Source organism: Chanodichthys erythropterus, chromosome 18 (assembly GCF_024489055.1).
Source record: "Chanodichthys erythropterus isolate Z2021 chromosome 18, ASM2448905v1, whole genome shotgun sequence".
Taxonomy (NCBI): Eukaryota; Metazoa; Chordata; class Actinopteri; order Cypriniformes; family Xenocyprididae; genus Chanodichthys; species Chanodichthys erythropterus.
The window spans coordinates 29,686,682-29,710,628 of NC_090238.1; the positions used below are offsets into that span (position 1 = coordinate 29,686,682).

General features: G+C 35.6%; 1 protein-coding gene across 3 annotated transcripts in view; it reads left to right on the forward strand.

Moving 5' to 3' along the window:
- The window catches only part of ktn1 (kinectin 1), a 51,630-nt gene that overhangs the window by 14,594 nt on the left and 13,089 nt on the right, over nt 1-23,947 (forward strand). For 2 of the 3 annotated variants that reach the window (XM_067366590.1, XM_067366591.1), the window contains exons 3-27: nt 1,356-1,532; nt 1,830-1,982; nt 2,364-2,494; nt 2,624-2,737; nt 6,874-6,996; nt 7,143-7,255; nt 8,267-8,411; nt 10,444-10,528; nt 10,613-10,821; nt 10,917-10,985; nt 11,073-11,110; nt 13,199-13,289; nt 13,379-13,447; nt 13,536-13,564; nt 14,696-14,786; nt 15,666-15,734; nt 15,856-15,893; nt 16,029-16,119; nt 16,224-16,336; nt 17,186-17,258; nt 17,401-17,441; nt 17,554-17,644; nt 18,921-19,007; nt 23,580-23,669; nt 23,807-23,887. In XM_067366590.1, the coding sequence (XP_067222691.1) occupies nt 1,356-1,532; nt 1,830-1,982; nt 2,364-2,494; nt 2,624-2,737; nt 6,874-6,996; nt 7,143-7,255; nt 8,267-8,411; nt 10,444-10,528; nt 10,613-10,821; nt 10,917-10,985; nt 11,073-11,110; nt 13,199-13,289; nt 13,379-13,447; nt 13,536-13,564; nt 14,696-14,786; nt 15,666-15,734; nt 15,856-15,893; nt 16,029-16,119; nt 16,224-16,336; nt 17,186-17,258; nt 17,401-17,441; nt 17,554-17,644; nt 18,921-19,007; nt 23,580-23,669; nt 23,807-23,887 (2,411 nt within the window). The remainder of the gene's footprint in view (nt 1-1,355; nt 1,533-1,829; nt 1,983-2,363; nt 2,495-2,623; nt 2,738-6,873; nt 6,997-7,142; nt 7,256-8,266; nt 8,412-10,443; nt 10,529-10,612; nt 10,822-10,916; nt 10,986-11,072; nt 11,111-13,198; nt 13,290-13,378; nt 13,448-13,535; nt 13,565-14,695; nt 14,787-15,665; nt 15,735-15,855; nt 15,894-16,028; nt 16,120-16,223; nt 16,337-17,185; nt 17,259-17,400; nt 17,442-17,553; nt 17,645-18,920; nt 19,008-23,579; nt 23,670-23,806; nt 23,888-23,947) is intronic. The other variant, XM_067366592.1, reaches the window with a different exon arrangement.

A 23,947-nucleotide genomic window follows, 5' to 3' on the forward strand; every position in this document is an offset into this window, starting at 1 on the left:
ATTTTTTTGGACACTTTCTTATAACAACGCAACGACTTCTACACATGATTTTAATACCATTTTGCACTAAGTTGATATATGATGTTATAAAATCATGCCAGAATAAAAAAATATACATTTTATTACATTTTAAGATATTTTAATCACTAATGAAATGGCTGTATTGGCCTTTGGACGGTAAACCGAATGACCTTTTGAAACTTCAAAATCTTTAAATACCTTTATATGTAGAAAATATAATTAAAACCCTTTGGATTCAATAAAAGAGATCTAGCTGTAGCCTACTACCTTACATACTTTGGATGTCATATCTTTGTTTTTTATTATTATTAAGGCCTTTGGACAAAAAAATGACTTGTCCCGTCATTGACCCAATTACATTAACAAATATTTTTTGTCATAGTTTTCATTTAGAAAACGAGATAACTAAATAAAAAAACATTTTAAATGAAAAAAACTGATGAAAATCTATTGACATTTTTGTCCACTAATAAAAACGAGATGAAAATGGGGCGATTTGGGAAGAGATCCAGTCCGAACTGATGTCCTGCATTGTAGATGCGCACATTTAAATAGTAACATGCTGATTTGCTCAACGATACAAAAGTTGGCATACACTTGCTGCGTGTCTCATAAAACGTTCAAAAATGTGGAAAAAAATGGGAAAAGATAACAGCAGACTTATGATTTTAAAAAGTGTGATTACGTGAAAGAGAGCTCAGTTCAGTCCGGTTTTCCGTGCGTACACAGAAAGCTGCCTCTCACCGCACCAGTACTGAATTGAGCTCTCTTTCACGCCTTTTTGCGTTTGAACAGACAAATACACAGAAAATATCCGTTTTGGCGAGTTTTCATGTAAACATATTTGGTAATGTCTTAATTGAACATAAATAGTAGGGAGAATTTTGGATGTGTCAAGCAAGTGCCATGTAAGTGGTCAAATAGCAGTTAGTGATTTTCTTTGTTGTTTGATTTAATGACAGACAGCAGCAGGAATATTATTTCCTCTGGTGTTATTGTGCTTAAACAATTTAAAATCGCTTGACCGTTTAAACTGGCAAGACATGCAAATGATGTTTCATTTCACCAATTGGTCAAGTGACATCTCCCGTCAACTGTCCCAAGCTTATTTCACCGAAAGCCCTGGACTCGGGTGGACTCAACTCGCACTCAAGTCAGAGTAATGCATCCGAGTCCATGACAAGTACAAGTCCATTAAAAGTTGTCCCAACTCTACACTGTAAAATGGAAGTTCTTTTATTTGTTTTTTATTATTATGACTAAATATATTTTTTACTGAAATTCTTTTTTTCTCATGTTCCTCTCTGAAGATTTCTTGCTCTCTTTTCACACAGAAGAGCATCCACCTGAGGTCAAGCCTGATCTGTCTCCTGTGATTAAAGAGGAGCCTGTGATCATGGAGGTAAAGGTACAGGACGGAGCCGCCCCTGTTGTTGCAGCAGCACCACCAACTGCCTCTAGTGGCAGTGGGCGTAGGAAGAAGAAGCAGAAGGTGGAAGCTGTTGTTACAGGTAGGAATACACCAAAATCAAACAAACTAGAGAGGATAAAATTCTCAGTTGAATCAACAGTGAGAAAAGACTTCTTTGAAAACCATTAAAAAATGTTCTAAAGACAAGTTTTGTTTGTTTTTTTGGATAGAAGTGTTTATTATATTATATTTCTGTTATTATATGGAAAAGAGCTGTGTGAACATTCTTCTTTGTGCTCCATATGAAGTGAAGTCACATTTGGAACAACATAATGATGACACAATTTTAGTTTTCCATAACTTCCTTAAATGTTTCCTGTGGTCATATTTGTTTTAGTTGATGAGGCACATGTCCAGTCCTCTGCCCCAGTCACTCAGACTGACTCTGCTGCCCCGACAAACCACCAGAGCAACCAAAACAACGAGACTCCGCCTCCTGCTCCTGCACCCACCAAACATGGCAAGAAGCAGAAGAGTGAAACCAACAAAGGTACTAGGCATCTTTACATGCGCGTTTACAGTAGTACATAAAAATATATATGGGTATAATATGTGAGGATTATAGTCAGATAATTATTTTAAACCGTTTTTATTGATACTTTTCCATGTTAAACGAGATCCAAGTATATTCATAATCAGCATTTCTCTCAAGTGTTCCACCATCTTAGAATATTTGATTCACTCAGTTTTTTGCAAAGCATAATGAGATGGCCTTCTCCATGAAGGATGTTTGCAATCTTGATGTAGAATTTGGCCTAAAGAAGGCATATTAGGTGGCAGCATAAAATAATGCCTACGGGGGGTTTTAAAATTCATTTCCTGAAGGCCCGCAGTGTGAACAGGTGGCTAATATGTGTCTGTTTTTGTACAGAGAACTCTGAGGTGAAGCTGAAGGAGCTGCTGGCCAGTCTGAGTGGACTGGTGCTGTCAGATTCCGATGTGGTCAGTCTTGTCTCCCTGCTAAGAGACAAGAGTCCCAATGCTTTGGACAACTGGTACAAGGTTAGAGGATGAGGTTCACTTTTACTTTTTGTTTAGTGTTTTTTGCTGTCATGCAGTAATCAAATATGTTCAATAGTGAAAGTTTGAGTAGTCAAATTTATGATGATTTTTCTGGTTTTGTTTTATCAGACCGCAGCTAAGTTTGAGCCTTCGGCCCAGCAGCTCGCAGAGAAAGATCGTCTTCTGAGCACGTTACAGGAGGAGGCGTCCATCGCCAAGGGCAAAGTTAAACAGTTAAGCCAGGTTAGTAATTTATGTCTCTTATGTTTCCTGATATGAGTACCAGGCTTCCTGGTTTGTATGTGGAACTTTCTATGAACAGGGTACAAATGAATTAATTAAAAAAAAATTAATTCCTCATATGTGGGTCAATGATGTAATGGGTCTTTTTTTTTTTTGTCCAAAGGCCTTAATAATAATAATAAAAAAACAAAGTACGTAAGGTAGTACATAGGGCTGGGTACCGAACTCGATACTTTTTAGGTACCGATCGAACTGCCTCGATACTACCGAGTATCGAAAAGTGTCTTGTCATTCGGTACCAAATTTCGGTACCTCAGAATGGAGCCGAGGAGAGGGGCGGAGAAATGCTTTCGCTGTCTCGTTGAGGAGCAAGTAACGTTGCGCTACATTGTTATTTATATCTAAATGTATAAAACTATACGCGCGAGAGAGACCCTATGTACGAGAGGGCGATTGAATCAACGGTTTCGTTTTCAGTTTATCTCCGAATGGACGGGTGAGAAACAGCTGTTTATGTGAGCAGCCGGTTCACTACAGATACTGTTAACAGAAAACAAAAGTGTAGCACTGCCTGCAGAAACAGCGGAACGCGCAATGTTTTTTGTAGTCTAAGCTAAGGTACAACACACAGCAGCTTTACATCAGCGTTCGTTCCTCAAGTCTATGGAAACACGCGACCGGTTCGTGACAGGCTCGTTCGCCTGCACGAGCACAGGCTCTGCCTTTGGCTCCAGAACGCGAACAATTCTGCTGAAAAAGAGGTATCAGCGTCCTCCTGATACTGCGGATAATTTGCGGGTCGGGCCAAGTAATAAAAAAAAAAAAAATAACATTCAAATTAATTGCGGGTGGAAGAGAGATGAATCATTAATGTGTTGATTTTAACCCTCTGGAGTCTGAGGCTGATTTGGGGCCTGGAGAACTTTTGACATGCCCTGACATTTGTGCTTTTTTCAGTTGTTCATAAACATATTAATGGAAAAAGTGTCATTACACTGTATTCAGCACAAACTAGGCTACAATAATATGTGAGGAACATGTATGTACATGTTTGTGTTTTTGAAGGAATAACATTTATGCGTGGTTGTTGAAAAAACAAAAAACTTAAGTCACTGAAATAAGGCCAAAAAAAGTATAATAAATCTGTGTTCATAAGACTTTAGGGTATTGGAGGTTGTAGACTAGAGTTTTTGCTTCAAAATTATGTAAAAATTATGCTGCCTACTCCTTCATATAAAACAATATATTGATTTAGTTTTTGTAAGACACTTTTTGCCAAGAAACACAGTATGCGAGGAGGCGTGAATCACCACTGAAAATGGGCCATTCTCACCTGAGAAGACAAAAGAATTGGATAGTAATGAGCTGAAATGACTTGCATATTAATGAGGCATTTCAGTCAGGTAGGCTGTGAAAAAAAACCTTCTGTGATGTCTCAAGCTCATTATGATATATGAAACATACAGAAAAATATTATTACAATATAAAGTAATGATTTTATATTATACTTTAAAATATAATGTATTTCTGTGATGCAAAAAGATATAGATATAGACTTTTAGTTTAAAAGCATGCACATTTGGAGAAATATTGGATTCTCATATGCTTATGTCAATTTTCTATACAGAGGAGTTATATTAACTTAATATTCATTGTCATTACTATGAGCGCTGGTGTTTTCAATTCATCCTTGAAGTCGGAGGGCGCACTGTGTATTTTTAGTCCACAAATTCATCTAAAAGAAGAAGAGGCTATTCCATGAATGGAGTTTCCAATTCATACAGCAGCAGGAGGGCGCTAAAGAAACAAAAACTCATCTAAAATTCATCTGTAGAAGAAAAGTAAACAGGAAGTAACTGCATGTCTTCTAGAGATCGCTAACCATGACTTTTACATCCAGATAAACACTTTTCAAGACAATAAATACACGATTGAGACGATGAATGCATGTATTGACTGAATTAGCGTCTGAATAGCGCTGGATCCGTGGGCGTGGCCGCATTAGCAGATAATGAGCTGAATCACGGATTTCTGACATGGCTCTCTTTTCATACAGATTACATAAACACAGAAGGTTTGTTTTCGATTTGACTTACATGACTTAAAACCTGACATCTTAACGTTTTTTTAGACATAAGTGTAATTTTTTTTGTCATTAGTATTCACCAAGTTACAGTTCATTTTCTGAGAACTATCAGATTGGAGTTCGTTCAGAGGGAGACGAGAGATCACGCATCATGTTAGTTTTCTTTATTTTACAAAAAGCACAACATTCTGTTTTTACTCTGAGTGTACACAAATGAAAGAAGATATTCCACAGATTAAAATGGTGTATAACTCTTAATTGTATGTGCAACATTGACGGAGTATTTTTAGTCTCTTTCACACTGATAAGAAAAAAACCACGGTGGTATCGCCGGCGATACCGTCAGACCTCAGAGTGTTAATGAAGACACAGAACTCTTATTTCACGGTAAGACGCAACAAACTTGCGTCACTCTTACTTCCACTTTGATCTTGTTAATAATTAATTTTTTGAAGAACAATTGCTGAGTGATTTAAAAAAGAGCCTCACATACTTAATTTTTGCATTGAAAATTAAACTTTATTAAAACTATTTGCACTGATTTATTGTGTTGGGTAAATTTTTTTAATTTGTGCTTTTTTTATTCCCAGCAGTGGCTCAGGAGATGAGTCTTTGAGTCTGAAAAAAAGTCAACAAAGTTAAAATATAAAACCAAAGATTTTTTTGAGGTTATGTAATCTTGTTTAAACATATTTTATAAAACTGGTACCGAAAAAGGTATCGTTTAGGTATCGGTATCGAAGTCAAGGTATCGGTATCGTCTCGGTATCGAAAATTTTTGAACGATACCCAGCCCTAGTAGTACAACTAGATCTCTTTTATTGAATCTAAAAGGTTTTAATTATATTTTGCTACAAATAAAGTTATTTTAAAGATTTTGAAGTGTCAAAAGGTCATTCGGTTTAACCGTCCAAAGGCCAATACAGCAATTTAATTTGTGATTAAAATATCTAAAAATGTAATAAATGCATATATTTTTATTCTGGCATGATTTTATAACATCATGTGTCAACATAGTGCAAAATGGTATTAAAATTATGTGTATGTGTTATGAGAAATAATGTCCGGAAAAATGAATTTCATTTATGTCATTTGGAGTAACCGATATAAAGGTGAGAGGATGTGACATCATTCAGACACCTCCAAAGGACCACATGTTCATGAAGCAAAGTAACTTAATCTCTTTTAACTATTTGAAAAATTATTGTTTTCACTTGCTCATATGCATGTCTCAAAACATCAGGTCATTCGGTACAACCGCTATAAAATATGGAAAATGTTGTAATATTTTAAATTTTTTTACTAAATAATAAAAATTTATTGTCCTTTTGCTATCTAGCTAGCAAGCTAACTAGCTAGCTAGATAGATATCAGCCTGTTAGCATTGTTTGAAAATATCGTCATTTTGGTTAAACCGAATGACTTTTTTGGTGACACATTTTGTCCATTTTGTAAAAAAATGACAAAAACAGTGTTAATTGATTATAAAAACCACATAATCTCATTGTTAACACCTAATAAAACTTCAAAATTAATTATATCTCCATTATGTTTTTTTTTTACACTTTTAAAAACCTTATTCGTCAATGACCCATGTATATCAAGAAAGAATCTTGTTCCATTTTCAACTACATTACTAGAACATTGATTTACATTAATTTATTGGTTATTATTTGATGACATTTTTTTGTTAATTACTTGTAAATAACCAAATCACATTAATCAGGGTTTAATCTTGAAAAAATTGCAAACCTCATATAAAATTAACCTGCATATATATTTGATTACATTTTCTAAGTAAGGTTCTGAATAATTAGCAATTAACAGCAGTTATTACTTCTTGCAATTAATTGTAATAATAATAATGTCTAATTAGTATTTTCTGACTTTTGAAAGAATTTAAAAAAAAAAATTTGCAAAGTGCTTCATAGTTAAACCCATAAAGGCGCTGTTGTTGTCACTGAATTTAGGAAATAAATACCATAAATATAACTGTCATCTTTGCTTCATTTTGATGAGCATGGTAGTAATTGATTGGATGGGATTTCAGGAACTGCAGGCTGAGAAGCAGAAGACGGGCCGTGTGGAGTCTATGCTGCATGAACATCGTGTTGCCAGAGACAAAGAAATCATGCAGGCTAAAGCTCAGAGCTACCAGGAGATGCAGATCAAGGTAATCAATCTCATTAGACTGTCATATAAAGGGCAAATTGCATATTGGTGGTTAACATCTGACCTTGTGTGTCATGAAAGAGGCATTAGTGATGTAGTACGTCGAGTGTGAGAACATCCAATGGCAAGTGAACTTTCTTTCTGCAGTTTCAACAGGTAAGAGAGCAGTTGGAGAGTCAGATCGCTCGGCTGCAGCAAGAGAATGGCATCCTGAGAGATGCTGTGGAAAGATGCTCCACCACCAACCAGATGGAGTCCAAGTGAGTCCTGCCAACCTTTCCATTTTGGTCCACTTATTTGTTAAAAGATTAGTTCACTTTAAAATGAAAATTATCCCAAGCTTTACTCACCCTCAAACCATCCTAGGAGTATTTGACTTTGTTCTTTCTGATGAACACAATCTGAGTTATATTAATAAATATCCTGATGCATCCAAGCTTTATAATGGCAGAACGGGACCAACGAGTTTTAAGCTCAAGAAGGTGCATCCATCCATTATAAATGTACTCTACAAGGCTCTGGGGGTTAATAAAGGCCTTCTGAAGTGCAGCAATGTGTTTGTGTAAGAAAAATATCCATATTTAACAAGTTATAAAGTAAAATATCTAGCTTCCTCCAGACCGCCTTCCATATTCAACTTCTGAAGAAAGTGTAAAACTCTTGCAGCCATAATCAACTTAGGAAAAAAGTTGAATACGGAAGGCAGTCTTTTTACTTTATAACTTCTTAAATATGGATATTTTTCTTACACAAACGCATTGGTTTGCTTCAGAAGGCCTTTATTAACCCCCTGGAGCCGTGTGAAATACGTTTATGATTGATGGATGCACTTTCTGGAGTTCAGAATCGATTCTCATTTCCACAGTTCAGAATCGATTCTTTCTTTTAGGAAACAATAACTTTATTTGTCATGCACTTTGATTTTCAACACTTTGCAGAGCTTTTACATTCACAAACCGCTATATTAACAAACGACATGAAAGGTAATATTTGAAAAAGCATAATGGGGCACTTTGAACTCAAGACTGAAATGATCAGGGACCTTGTTAAAAATAACCTTCTTAAAGCTACATTATATTCTCATAGAACATCAAGCTATTTTCTCTTAAAAAGACAGAAGAAAATGTAATTCCTCATGATATGGCCACTTTAGAGTGCTCATATTGTATGTTGACACTTGGAGTTTTCAAGCACTGAAATTGGTGGAAACAGAGAGAAATTTTCACAATCTTTGAAAACTTAGATGGTTACCATTTAATGTGTGTTTTCAGGCAGTCATCCGAGCTGAATAAACTGCGTTCGGAATACAACGGCCTGATGAAAGAGCTAGCAGAGACCAAAAACAAGCTTCAGCAGGAAGAGTTGCAGCGGAAGGGTCTAGAAGTCAACTACAAGCAGAATGCGTCCCAGCTAGAGGTGCCGATTACATCACACCCACAGAACCATTGCACAATACATATATTTGAACTGAATCACACTATTATTAGAAATAAGGCTTTTACAAAATAAGTTAGCCATGTTTTATGATGTGCGAAGTGCAATATATAGCTAATTACATTGCATCACCGTGGAATTATAAGGTTCTATCTGATATTTTTGTCAGTTGAGTTAATCACATATTCTCATTCTGTAAAAACTTATTTACATTATGTGATGCTTTTTTTTTTTTTTTAGTTGTGTACATTTTGGGACTTTTTTTTAAGAAAACAAAAAGGGTCTATCCACAAAGGAGTATGGAATGCAAAAACTTTGAAGCTCAGTATCTCAAAACTGCTCAGAACTTGGATGGAACTTTATAACTCCAAGGTGGCGTACCAATTTAGAAGTGTGACTTCTTGGCTTAAACAAACATTCATGTTCAGATGTGCTAATTGGCATTCAGTTGCAGAGTTTTGGAAGTTAATATGAAACTAGCATAGCTTGCCAAGCTACTGATGGTTTAAAGATGCAGTCACAACTGCACAAAGAAATTAATAGTACTAAAAATTTGTTTAAAAAATATAAAAGTTATTTTAAATATTTATCAGATTTTAAAATGATAAAAAACCTTACTGACAACAGTGAGGATCTCAATTAGGTTTACTTGAATAATTGAATAAAGTAACTGAATTAATTAACTAAATGAATTTTAAACCACTGAAGCAACCAACTTTTTTTTATTTATTTTTTTGCCATGACAGAAAAACAGTGACAACAATAGTTAAATAAGCCGTGACTTTTATAACCATGAACAAATAATGGCAAATCTGTTTGATTGATTAATAATAATACCTTTATTTTATATTGAGCCTTTAAAAGTGTCTTTCTCAAAGCGCTTATTTATTTAAATATTCACTTGTTTTATTTTTTTAAGGCGAGACACCCCAGGTGAATAGGGAAAAAATTAACTAATAGATATCTCCATACAATAGATATCACCAAACATTTTTTGTATTACAAGTTTTCTAAAATGCTAAGTTTAAATATGCAAATGAGGCGTTATCTAATGAAATATGCACTAATTTGCATACATTTCTAAAACAAAAATCTGAATATTGGATGACGTCAGGTTCAAAATTCTCATTAAATTTTTTGGACATATTAAATTCAAAGGTTTTTACTGAGGGATTTTTGGATATCTCTTTTATATCACTCCATAAATCAGAAAATACTATCAACAGCCAGAAAAAAAAATATTTTCACCTTTTTTTTTTTTTTAGGAATAAAATCTTGTATAAAATCAGGCAAATTATATATCAACAAATCCCTCTGTAAAAACCTTCAGAATATAGATGGGAATAAAACTGTAAAGTTTGGTGTATATAAGTTCTGCTGAAGTGGAGATTTCTGACTGAAAATGGCCTTTAAGGATATTTACTGTAGTTGGAATCTATAGACGCAAATAGACAAAGTGCTATAAAATATACACTTAAAAGTTTATTTTGGATGTTTTCTTTCCACCAGTCTGAAAAAACACTTTATGAAAAGCCAAAAAGTGCAAAATCTCAAAATTGACAGGTGCCTGAAAAAAAGTGTTTTTGCCTGTAGTGTCTCCCTTTAAGTAGTTATTCAAATTTTTTTTTTTTTTTTTTTTTTTTTTTACCTGTTCATTGAAATGAATTGATTTGGTGAAAAAAACAACAACATCAAAACCAACCAATTTACTCATATTTATTGGATCAGCTTCAGTGATTATAATGGCAGCGATCTTTGCACGTTTTCTATATATAATGCCTATATATTTTTCATGCTGCTAAGTACACATTGCAAAGTTTCTGGATTGAAAACCATATTTAAATGCATCTATTTTGGACTTATTGTTAGTGCTCGCATTTTACATGGTTAGGGTACTTTGTACCATGTGTGTTGATGGCTGTTTGTCCGACCATTTTTGACCCAGGAAAAACCTTGTCACTACATTTAGTTGGCTAATCCCCAACACTAAACTGTTTTGTACCTTTTGTTGCAGGATGCGAAACGTAGTTGGGATGATCTGCAGAACTATTTACACAACGTGAATGCTGAGAGAGAAAAGCTCCAGGCCACTAAACAAGGTAGAAATACACACGCACACCACCTTAAAGACATCAAATGTTCTGCACTGGCCACTCAACATGTTTATCCTGTGTCCATCTCAGAGCTGCAGAATAAGGTGATGGCTGTGGAGAGTGAGATAACCACTAAAAACAAGGAGATCCAGAATCTCCACAGCAACCTGAAAGACTCCATCTTCTTTAAGGAGCAGGAGCAGCAAAAGGTCATGCAGCTGGAGCAGAAGGTCAGGCAGCTGCTTGAGGCGTCAAAGCACTCCATGCAGCCTGACGACCAACTACAGGAACAACTCCAGGTACCTCTTACTAGTCACTGTACTCCTCAAACTCAACAGAAGCATGTTTACATGATATATTGCTGCTGATCGTCGCACAATGTTGTTGTTTGCAGGATCTTCTTAACGAAAACAAAACGCTAAAAGTTCAGATTGATAATCTGCAGACTCAGCTCAGCACTCAGGTATGTGTGTGGGCTGGTGAATGAGGCTGAATCTGTCTCTGCTTGTTGGTGGACATTCATTTTTGAGTCCTTTCTTCTTTCTTTTAGGCTACGACAGTCTCACATTTCGATGAGCTTCAAAAACTGTAAGTGATCACCTCAAAGTTTACTTGTGATATAGTTTCGCACAGAGGCCTGTTTTACACTGCACAAATAAGCGGTTCATATATATTTTACCACCCATATTAAAGGGATAGTTCACCCAAAAATGAAAATACTGTCATCATTTACTCACCCTCAAGTTGCTCCAAACCTGATGAATTTATTTCTTCTGCTGAACACAAAAGGAGACATTTTGAAGAATATGGTTAACCAAAAAGTTTATGGGCCCCGTTAGGGGCTTTCGCACCGGAGGAACCTTTTCATAGATCCTAGTAGTTCCTAACTATTGGCAGAAGTACCTGGATTATGTCGTGTTTGCACTGCAGGAACTAGGAACGATTTTAGTTCTAGGATCTCTTTTTGGGGGAACTGAATTGACTTCTACTTCAGAGTAGGGTCTAAACCAGCACTATACGAACTACCACTGACATAAGTGTATGTTGATTGGCCGAATGCACACAAAACATTGCTCTTTTTTTTTTTTTTTAATGGCGGGTGCCAGTGTATGCACACACAGTTTATAGCCTATATATTTACTCCACAAACTAACTCTACAAACATGGAAAAAAATGATAGATTGACCTCTCGAGTTAAGGAGAAAATCCAACGCAACTGTAAGGGGACCAAGTGAAACAACATGATTGTTTTTCTGCTCAGCTAGTGACATTAGACATCAACCACACAGCAAACGCTAATACTTTTTCATATACTGTCTTTCTTGGCGTTCTTGGCGCCGTCAAAATAAAAGTCACAACAAGCACAGCTTACGTCACTTCATAGTTCCTACTGGCGGTGCGAATGCAACCAGGAAAAAGCCCCTATTGACTTCCATAGTATGGAAAAAAAATACTATGGAAGTCAGTGGGGTCCATCAACTGTTTGGTTACTGACATTCTTCAAAACATCATCTTTTGTGTTCAGCAGAAGAAAGAAATTGAAGATTGTGAAAATCAAAAATAAAAGATATCCCATAATTTACTCACCCCCATCCTAGGTGAATGCCTTTTTTTTCAGTCAAACACAATCAGAGTTATATTAAAAAATATTCTTCAAAGTTTTATGAGGGGAGTGAATAGTAACCAATATTTTGAAGCCCAAAAAAGCAAATCCATCCATCATAAAAGTAATCCATACGGCTCCAGGGGGTTAATAAAGGCCTTCTGAAGTGAAGCGATGCATTTTTGTAAGAAAAATATACATACTTTATAAAAATAGAATCATTCAAATTCATAGAAATCATAGAAAACATTAAAACCACAGTTTGATACTGTATAGTATTTGATATTTAATCAGCGTTCCCACATGCCTTGAAAGTACTTGGATTTCAGACACATGATTTCAAGGCCTGGAAAGTACTTGAAAACAAATTTTGGTCCTTGTGTCTTATAAAGTCAGAATTGTGAGAGATAAATTGCAATTCTGATTTTTTTTTTTTTTTTTCTCAGAAGTGCTCATTTGTATCTCTCAATTCTGACTTTCTTTTCTCAGAATTGCAAGCTTATATCTATAATATATTGTATATATTCTGACTTTAAGCCACAATATAATATTAAATTATAAACAATTATAATATTCTCTCTATATTATAATGTTTTTTACTCAAGTAATGATTCATAAAAAATGAAAACCAAAACTAGTATGGAATAATTGTTAACATTAGGGATAAGAAAGCTGCAAACGGTTTTAATTTATTTCCAAAATGAATGTACAAATGATTCTGTACCTTTTTCCGGGTTAAAATGGATGCAAATGCAATACTAGGATTAAAATGTTAAGAAGGTCTTTCGTGACGCTCCATATGTGATTTGAATTTGATAGGTGCTTGATATAAAATAAACAGTGCTTTAAAAAGGCTTTGAATCTGGTGTTCATGAAAGAGTGGGAACCTTGTTTAATATAAAGCTATGTGGAGTGGTATTTGGACCAATAAGACCAGCATTCAGCCTTAGTCCTAACATAGAATGGATTTATCACTTGCCGCTTTATCATGCCTCACATGGTTGGCACACAGTTCAAGGCGGTCAGCTGTCTTAAACCTCATTATACGTTATCTTGCATGTGTCTCTCATTAGGCTGGCTGAAAAAGAGCTACAGAGAAAGAGTCTAGAAGATTCTCTCAATGCTGAGAGGAGCAGCGGCGCCAGCAGGGAGACCAACATGCAGGCAAGTGTCACCACCGTTGTTTCAGTTGGTTGAACTGAAGTTTGATTTCAGCTGTGTAATAAACACGTGGCTCTCTCTGCACTCTGCAGGCCATGCACAATGAGAATCAGACGTTGAAGGCAGACCTCCAGAATCTGCAGGCACAGATTTCTGAGCAGGTTAGACTTCAGTTGCTTTTCTTTCCACTAATCCAATGATACATGTATACATTAACGCACACCACTGTCGTGTCTTCTCTTTCCCCAGGCTGTATCTGTGGATCAACTTCAGCAGAGGTGAGTGCATTGATGAGAAATGGTTAGAAATATGAATAATATAGTGAACACTGGTGCTGCACTGATATTAAAATTCTGACCAATACCGTGTAACCCAGTTATTTTCATGTTATGGCCAATTTTAAAAATCTATATTTTATCTAGCAAAAAATTTATAAATGAAACCCAAAAAGTACACAACAGTTTTAAATATTACCCATGTTTTATGACCAATATTAAAAATCTGTATCAATACTATTCAAATATTTTGTCTAAAAAAAGTAATAAATTACATTAGGGCTGCACAACGATTAATCGCGATTAATCGTTTGCAAAATATAAGTCTGTTTACACGTAATATATGTGTGTGTTCTGTGTATAATAATTATGTTTATATAAATACATGCACATGTATAAATTTAAGAAATATATACATGTATAAATAAATATACATATTTATATATATTTTATATTACATATAAATATTTTATATATAAATATAATTTTTTTCTTAAATATATACATGTATGTGCATGTACTTATATATACATAATTATTATACACAGAACACACACATATTACGTAACAGTCTTTTATTTTGCAAACGATTAATCACAATTAATCGTTGTGCAGCCCTAAATTACATTGATTTACAGCATAAACATGCATTTACAGCACAAACTATACATTTTGAGATCTCAAAAAATAATAATTTTTAATCCAAGAAAAGTGCTATATTATAATAGAGGTTTAACATTTGATTGCTGGCAAGAAAAACTCTGACTGGTGAATAGTAATAACCAGTCAATTTTGATGATTACTTTGGTTTTATAGTTTGTGTTATTACAACTATATCTAAACTAAACGACATAATGTAGGATGCAAAAGAAAATTAGCATATGAAAATCCACATCATGGATTTTAGTTTAGACACGCTTGTGAAGTTGAACTGATGTTTATTTTGTGTTTCTAAGTAACACATGTAAAGTTTGTAATTTAACCGATTTTTTTTAATTCACAACCACTCGCAACTCTGCTTTGTGTGGAGAATGGACTGAAATATAAATTCCTTCTCCATTTAAGCTGTAATGCATATTGTTTATTTAAGATTATTAAAGAAAATTAATGTGTTGACGTATTATGTGTCTTTAGCCTTCAGCAACGTGATGAGAAGCTTAAAACGGTGGAGACTTTGCTAGAGTCCAGTCTCATTCAGATGGCCAATAAGGAAGAGGAACTAAAGGTGAACAAGAAAATAGTTTTATATTTATTTTAGTTCATAATTTATATAGTTTTATATATATATATATATATATATATTTATAAAATATACCCCCGGTTTCAAAGACAAGGCTTAAGCTAGTCCCAGACTAAAATGCATGTTTGAGCATTTTAGTGAACGTTTATAAAAGCTACTTAAACACCCTAATTGAACTAAGGCTTAGGCTAAACCCTGTCTGTGAAACCGGGCCATATTGTTTGTAAACTAGCTAAAGCATCATGAATTCTTATGTAAAAGTGCCTTATATTTTTTATTATTATTATTATTTTTTTTTTTGGACTGTACTAAAGCATAAAAAATACCATAATATACATGCAGAGATGTAGTATACATAAGCTAAGTACATGCTACTTTCTCCGATAAACAGTGCTACAGCCAGTATTGTACTTTGAAGTTAAATTTGGAATGTCTGTTTTTGTTTTGGTCTGTGTGATCCCGCCCACTGCCAATTTACCCAATAGTATTTCTACACCCTGGGTTGCCAGTTGGCAGAAAACACAGTGTATTGCAGACTTGGAAGCTAGCAAATAAACTGGGTCAGAGATTGCAGATTCTACAAGACCTAAAAAGCCTCAATATCCTAATATAATAAAACGTGGATAAATCAACTCATCAACTTGATATAAGGCTTGTTGCCTTCATTGTCATTTGCGCTCATTCCTGTTGTGTGTCCTCAGGAGGAGGGAAACAACTTTCTAGTATTTTGAATTTGAACTGCAGTAACAATTTCAACTGCTAGTTGTCAATATTATATACTGCACCTTTAACGGTAGTTAAATTATCTATTTAAATTTGTTGTATTGAATGTATTATATGAATGAGTGTTTTTTTTTTTAACAGGTGATCAGAAATGAATATGAAGGTTTGAAACAACAGTTGGAAGCAGTACAGAAACAGTCCACAGAACAGGTAGCTAGTGCCACTACCACACACAGACATTATATGTGGAGGAGAATGTTGTATTGTGTTAAATGCCTGCCAACGCTGCCCACTCACATTCTTCCTGATTCTTACCATCACATTTTTCCAGACAAAGTCAGAAAAGGCACTAGAAGAGCTACAGCAGAAGTAAGTTACATAGTCACAACTAGAGATTATAGTTTGTGTAGTATTAGAATGTTTGAGAACACGAACTTAGGAACATTATAGAGGCAGAAACTATTTCTTGATTGATTGAGTATTTCAACTTCCTGTTTGTATCAGGATTCAAGAGAAGGATGAAAAAATTCGATCAGTCGAGGGAAGTTTGCAGTCAGCAATGGACAAAGAATCCGAGAGAAAGAAGGCAATGGAGGTAAGTGTGTGCTGTTTGTTCTGTTCATCTAGATGTTTCATTGCTGCGGTCTGTTTCATCCATTTGTATGATGGGTTAAAGACTGATTCATATTTTGTCCACAGGATCTACAACAGCAGGTTGAGGCTCTAAACACTGAGCTTGCTCAGCTGAGGAGCAGAGAAACTCAGGAGTCAAACTCAGACTTGAACGCTAAACTTCAGGAGCTTCATGCACAGTATGTATCTCTCCTCTCAGGTACCCTTTTAATTGTCAGTCCATTCCAGATGGAAAATCAAATAACATCTTTTTTTAAAAGTACTTGTTTCTCCTTGATTTTAGCCTTGATATATTTTAGCCTTAATTTTTTTTTTCCTTGATAGAGATATATATATATATATATATATATATTTAAAGTTTTGTAAAATTATTTTGTTAGAAAATTATTAATGATACATTTGTATTAAAACAGTCAAGGAATAATAAAACGTAAAGAAAAATTTTTTTTGGGAAAAAAACCCCAAAAAATACTAGATTTCATGGGACCCTTATTTAAAAGGTAGTTTATTCTGTGGCTATTGCTTGTAAACAAACAAGTTTAAATTCATTCTCAGTGTTTAAAAAATATGTGGAATGTATTTTCTTCCCTATTAATGGTATAAAATGAATATCATGATCCATTTCAATATCAAATGATGCAAAAAAAATTTATAATATTTTAGGCCATATCCTTAGAGACTTCCCAAAGTTATCAAGTTCAGTTCCATTGACAAAAAAGTCAGTTCCTGAAACAAAAAAATACTTTAAAACAGTGAAAACAATTTAAAACTATATTTGAGCATATAACATTTACAAAACCTTTTGCTGAAATTGTCATGCCAATAGTTTTTTTTTACAGAAACATATTTTGTCTGTAATGTTTTGGCCCCAAATTGACTCCATATTATTGTACAAGAGCCTTTTAGAGCTTCCCAACCAAAATCTGTGTTGAATTATTTTGAGTATGTTGTAATCACTGGATGTAACACTGATTTCAGTGTTTGAAACAATGAATTCTACAGATCAATAATGCATGTGTGTATAATAGGTTGACGGCCAAGGATCAGGATGTTGAGAGACTGCAGAGAGAATTGGAGGAGAAGGAAATGCAACAGCAACAGGTGAGAGTGCTGAGAAATTCATAACAGATGCCACATAAACAACTATTAATATGAAACATTAGATTTACTCCAAGTAAATTTGCTGGCATTGTGATATTCACTTTGCATTTAATATAATCATTTGCGTCTCTTTATCCCAAAGCAAACCGTTTCAGCAGCTCCCAGCCAGGAATTATTAACAGCGTAAGAGTAACATCCTTTTAGTTACGATATATGTTGATCATCTCAAACATATTCCAGTATAATAAAGGCTTATCATCATAATACACACATTCTGTTCTGTGTCTGTCCTCAGGCTGGCAGAGAAGGACACGCGGCTATCTGAACTTCAGGAAGAACTGCTTGAATTGAGGCAATCGGTGGAGCTTCATCGTAAGAAGAACAACGTAAGTTGAGCAAGGTTGAGTCTTTTTGCTATGCAGCTCCTGTTGAAGAGCTTTAGCTTTTCTTGCTTATCGCACATGCTAGTGAGTATGCTATTGAGCAGGTGACTTCAATTTGAATGGCAGCTCCATAGTATATTGACCAGATACAGTGCATCCCTGAACCTTTGAAACTTGTAATGTCAGTGACCTAAACAAAAAAAAGCTGTTCTATTCTACATAGGTGTGGTCCCCCTACATCGAGACAGCCATTTTATGATTGTGTGACAAGCTGAATACTACTCACTTTATCTTGATACATTGTCCCCACATTGTCAGACACTTTTTGTTAAAGAGAAAAATTAATCCGCTAATAGGGTATTCCTTAATTGGAACCTTTTGCTTGTGTGATGCTACATCCACACCAGTATAAAAGTTATGTAAATTAATAAAATCCTCAACTTCAACTTCAACACTTTATTAGATCCCCGAGGAGCAAATTGTTTTGCAGCCAGTGGCAACAAACAAAGAAAAACATGCATCCACCCAGTCGACAACAGGACAATACAATAAAAACATAGGGATAAAAATAAACAATAGTTAAATGAGTTTGGAGAAATTAAGATAAATTAAAATAAAATGCCTCATGGGCATTTTATACATTTTATGAATATACATTTTCCTAGTTGTGCATTTTTCTAAAATATTTCAAGTAGAAATTGAGAAAAATTCTTATCCAGTAAATCATCTGGAAAAGTCATGGGGCCTTCGAATATTGTTGTGGACAATGGGGGGCCATTGAGTCAAAAAGGTGGAGAACTACTGGTTTAGGAAGACTCGTGTACATCAGCTCAATATATTTGGTTTAAATTTATTTCGTTATTTTTTTATTTTATTTTATTATTATTATTTTTTTTTTTACATTTGATATGATGTTATTAGTTTAAATATCCTGTGTTTTCCACCGCATTTTAGTTGAACATTCTTCATGGTACATTTTCATTTTCCCTTTTTTTTTTTTCTTGTAATTCTTGTATTACAGGATGATTTTGGTCTCTGTTAGGGAATTTAAACTGTTTATGAACATTCATAAACCCTTCACAATGGTGAGGCTGTTACTAGCCTAGAAATAATTTTGTGAACCTTCAATGTCTATGTAAAACAATGGTACATGGAAAGTGCCTTGGTTGGGCCTTGGACTGTATACAAGGTTTTATAAATGGCAAAATGAATGGGACAATCATTTGTTTGGCAAGAGTTTAGGCTGAACTGAAAGTGGTGTTTCTCTGAAACTGACTAGGAGCTACGGGAGAAAAACTGGAGCGCTATGGAGGCGCTGTCAGCCACCGAGACCATACTTCAGGGAAAACTCACCAAGAGCGCCAAGGTTCGCACCACAACTCCCAAACTACTTCACTCTAGAGTCAAATCAAAGCATCTCCAATTAGCCATTTTTTGACCAGTGAAGTTCTCATTCCTAATTAACTTCCTCATTACTTGCTGCATACTCATTTCATAACTCTGAACTGCTCAGCTGCATGCTACTAATGTGCTTTGTTGAATGCTGAGAGATAATAAAAGCTTCAATCTTGCGAGCGAATGGCAAATGCACTTTGAAATTTGCTTAGAAATTTTGGCTGAATCTTGCGGTTTTATTTATTTTTTTTAATTCTCCAGTGTGTGTGTTTTTATAAAATTGTTTTAAACCAGACACCTGAAATGAGTCTGCAGCTATTTTTATTTATTTTATTTGATTAGGAATCATTTTATGCCCAATATTTAATTTGATCATTCATTAATGACATCCTTTCATTTGACCTACCTTGATTTCCCCCACCCCACCCCCCACCCCAAAGCATGCTGATCACCACCTGATTTCCACTATTCATTGGGCACCAGTTTATATCTTATCACAGTTTATCCAGAGAACCATTTATCATGACAAAAGCAAAATCAGGAAGAAAATGATTAAATCCGAAGGCACACAAAATGACTTTCTTGAGGATCGTGTTCTCTATTAGTTGGGTTGCACCCATCCAGTTTTTCCCTTTCCTAACACCTTTTATGCCCTCACCATCTCTCTCTCTACTCGTGCAAGGTGTGTAGACTGATCAGTAATCAGAAACTCCTGCCCCTTTAGTATGGCGTCTCCTTCCAGTGGATTGGTCGGTCATCTAAATGTAGCGAGGCATTTGAGTTAACGTCTATGTTACAGCGTAGAGTAACCAGTGGTTCTATAAACGGTCCTGAGGCTATAACTAACCTTGCTTACATCATGAGTAATTCTACTGTGGCTCGGCCTCCTGTCACTAGTCAAGTGGACAGCATGTACTGTCCGGTTTGTCGACATCTGCTCTTAGTCGTCTACAGCTGTATGAATCCCAGGCCTGCACCTGCTGTACAAACTCAGCATTTGATTTGTTTTTGTTTTTTTTCTCATGCTCTTCTGTGGATCTCTTCACTTCTGTTAAATACATTCCAAAAAATACAAAAGTGGTTTATTATTTGGTATTTAAAGCCAACCTGAAATCAAAATTAACACTTTTTCTTTTGTTGATGCACGTTTTTAAAATAGGTAATTTGTTTTTTTTTTCTAGCTTGGTAGGCATTGTTTTAGGAAAAATTTTATTCGATCTGGATCCGTTCTGGTACGTAAAGCTAACCAATCGCAATCTAAACAGTTTCCATGGATGTAATTTCCTACTTATGTTCTCAAATTGATAATTCACTCAAAAAACATAATTTACTCACCCTCATGTTATTCGTTCTTCACTGAACACAAAAGATGTTTTGAAGACTGTTGGTAACCAAACTGTTTCTGAAACCACTGAATTCCATTGTATGGACAAAAAAAAGAAAACTTGACTTGACTTGACTTGACTTGACTTTTATTATTCGTCACGTACATGGTTATATGGAACATATGACCAGCAGTGAAATGTAAAACAGGTCCGCTCCACAGGCAATGCAAATATTAAGAGTACAAACAAGAAAATTATACAAAAGAATATGAAAAACCAAATAAAAATGATGAACTTATAAATAAATTATATAAGACAATATACTATAGACTAATAAATATTATCAAAAGCAAAATGTACAAAGAAATATAATGTGCAACAAATTGTGCAGAGTTTATACTTGACAGCATCACAATCATATACAAGTTAAAAACGGTGTGCTTGAATTTAGAAATCTGATGGCCTGGGGAAAAAAGCTCCTCCTAAATCTTTCAGTTTTTGCCATCAAGCTACGAAAGCGCTTACCAGATGGCAACAAAATGAAAAGAAAGTTGCCAGGGTGTTTTGTGTCCTTAAAAATTTTAACAGCTCTACTTTTACAGCGTTTAAGATAGATGTCCTCCAAAGAGGGAAAAGCAGAGCCTGAAATGCGCTCAGCTAAGCGCACAACTCTATGCAGGGCTTTACAATCTTGACTAGAACTGTTCCCATACCACACTGAAATACCCTGAGTCAATACACTTTCGATGGCCCCTACATAGAAAGTTTTCTGAATCGCTGGTGAGACTCTGAATTTCCTCAGCTGTCGCAGATGGTACAGTCTTTGTCTGGCTTTCTTAACCTGAGTTTGAATGTGGGTAGTCCAAGTCAGATCCTCGGAGATGTTTACACCAAGGTACTTGAAACTACTCACCCTCTCCACAGGGGTCCCATTAATCATAAGAGGAGTGTAAGGCTGCTGATATCTCTTCCTAAAGTCCACAATTAGCTCTTTAGTTTTACGCACATTCATAGAGAGACAATTGTCCTGGCACCATGATGTAAGTTTCTCTACCTCATCCAAATAAGCAGCTTCACTATTATTGGAAATAAGGCCCAAAATCACAGTGTCATCAGCAAATTTAATAATAAATGTAGAGCTATGGGAAGACACACAATCATGCGTGTAGAGAGAATAGAGCAAGGGACTCAGGACACAGCCCTGTGGAGCTCCCACGTTCAGTGTGATGGAGTTAGAGGTATACTGACCGACCTTTACCACTTGAGGTCTGCCAGTGAGGAAATCTAGAATCCAGTTGCATAGTGCGGAGTTCAGGCCAAGGTTCATAAGTTTAAAAACTAGCTTAGTGGGAACAATAGTATTAAAAGCAGAACTATAGTCAACAAACAGCAGCCTTACATAATTCCCCTTACTGCTGTCAATATGCTCAAGGGAAGAGTGCAAGATGTGAGAGATGGCATCATCAGTGGATCTGTTTGAGCGATAAGCGAATTGAAGAGGATCCAGAGTGTCAGGAATGGAAGAACAGATATTGCTCTTTATAAGTTTATCAAAGACCTTCATGACTATTGACGTGAGGGCAACCGGATGATAGTCATTCAGACACGAAGGGTTATTATTCTTGGGCACAGGAATAATAACTGATTTTTTAAAAACAGTGGGAACTACTGAGGTAGCAAGGGACTCATTAAAAATGAGTCATTTCTCAAAAAATGTTTTGTTCCACAAAAGAAAAGAAGTCATAAAGGTTCGGAACGACAAGAAGGTTAGTAAATGATGACAAAATAGCCAGTGGTTGCCGAAATTGTTTGGTTACCAACAGTATTCAAAATATCTTTTGTGTTCAGCAAAGAACGAATAACATGAGGGCGAGTACAAGATGACAGAATGGCTCATTAGACATTGTTTTACAATGCATCTATACCTGGGAGTCTCCAGAGGACACCTCTCCAGCTGAGCTCTCTCTCTCATTTCACCCAAAAATGAAAATTTGATGTTCATCTGCTTACCCCCAGTGCATCCAAGATGTAGGTGACTTTGTTTTTTCAGTAGAACACAAATGATTTTTAACTCCAACCGTTGCGGTCTGTCAGTCAAATAATGCGAGTGGATGGGAACTTCTAATATAAGAGTAAATAAAACTTGTTTAGACAAATCCAAATTAAACCCTGCAGCTCGTGACGACACATTGATGTCCTAAGACGTGAAACGATCAGTTTGTGAGAGAAACCGAACAGTATTTATATAATTTTATATCTCTAAAACACCACTATGTCCAACTGCATTTAGCACTCGCTTAGTGAGGTCTGATCGCGCTCTGACAACGGAAGTGATGTCTAGCACTCATTGAAGTATATGCGCGAGACATCACTGCCGTTGTCAGAGCGTGATCAGACCTCACTAAGCGAGTGCTGAATGCAGTTGGACATAGTGGTGTTTTAGAGGTAAAAAATTATATAAATACTGTTCTGTTTCTTGCACAAACTGATCGTTTTGTGTCTTAGGACATCAATGTGTCGTCACGAGCCGCAGGGTTTAATTTGGACTTGTCTAAGCAAGTTTTATTTACTCTTATAAAAGAAGTTCCCATTGACCCACATAAGACTGACAGACCGCAACAGTTGGAGTTAAAAATTATCATTTGTGTTCTACTGAAGAAACAAAGTGACCTACATCTTGGATGTCCTGGGGGTAAGCAGAAAAACACCAAATTTTCATTTTTGGGTGAACTATCCCTTTAAATTGTCTATTCCTATTTGTCATATTTGTATGTGTTCATGAGAATAGAGGTTTAGAAAGAGTTGTGGTGAAAAATGTCTGTATACACCAAGACATTTGCCGATTGCGTTTTTTTTCTTTTGTTTACATTGATTTTAAAATTCACCGACCAACAAGATATAACTTCATTTAATCTGGGATTGGTGTTGGATGTTATCCAGTATCATTTGTGTGTGTATATTATATGTGAAAATGGTTACATTTGAGTTAATGGCTTATATTAGGAGTGAGTAAATTTGCTAAAAGCACAGGTGTTTTGGTTTGTTTGTTTGTTTGTTTTTTTTTTTATCTCACTGATTGGTGGGGAGCACCACTTGTTTTATACTGATCTGGGCACAGAAGTGGTGTGGATTATGGAGTGACTTGAACTGTGAAATGTAATTAGATCATGTTTTAAGCAGTTTGATTGATTGAGTGTTTGGTCTGTGTTTTTGAACAGGAGCATCAGACGGTGCTGGAGTCAAAGGAGGCAGAATGCAGAGCATTGCTGCACAGACTCCTGCCGCACGTGCCACTGCCCACCGACCAGGTGCCCTAACACAGTACACACACATGCAAAGCAAAAATCTCTTTTACAGATATTATCATCACTGTTAGTCAAGAAACGGTATGTACACGGTATGATTGCAGAATCCTCTAATGTATGTTTACATTCTGATTGTGCAGAACCACCAGCAGTGGCTGCAGAAGTTTGAGACGTCCATGAGAGAGAGCTCGGCTGGAGAGGTGTCCTCTGGAGACTCCCAGGTATAGATGCATTGTAAAACAATGTCTAATGAGCCATTTCCAGCAATTCATGACTCAAAT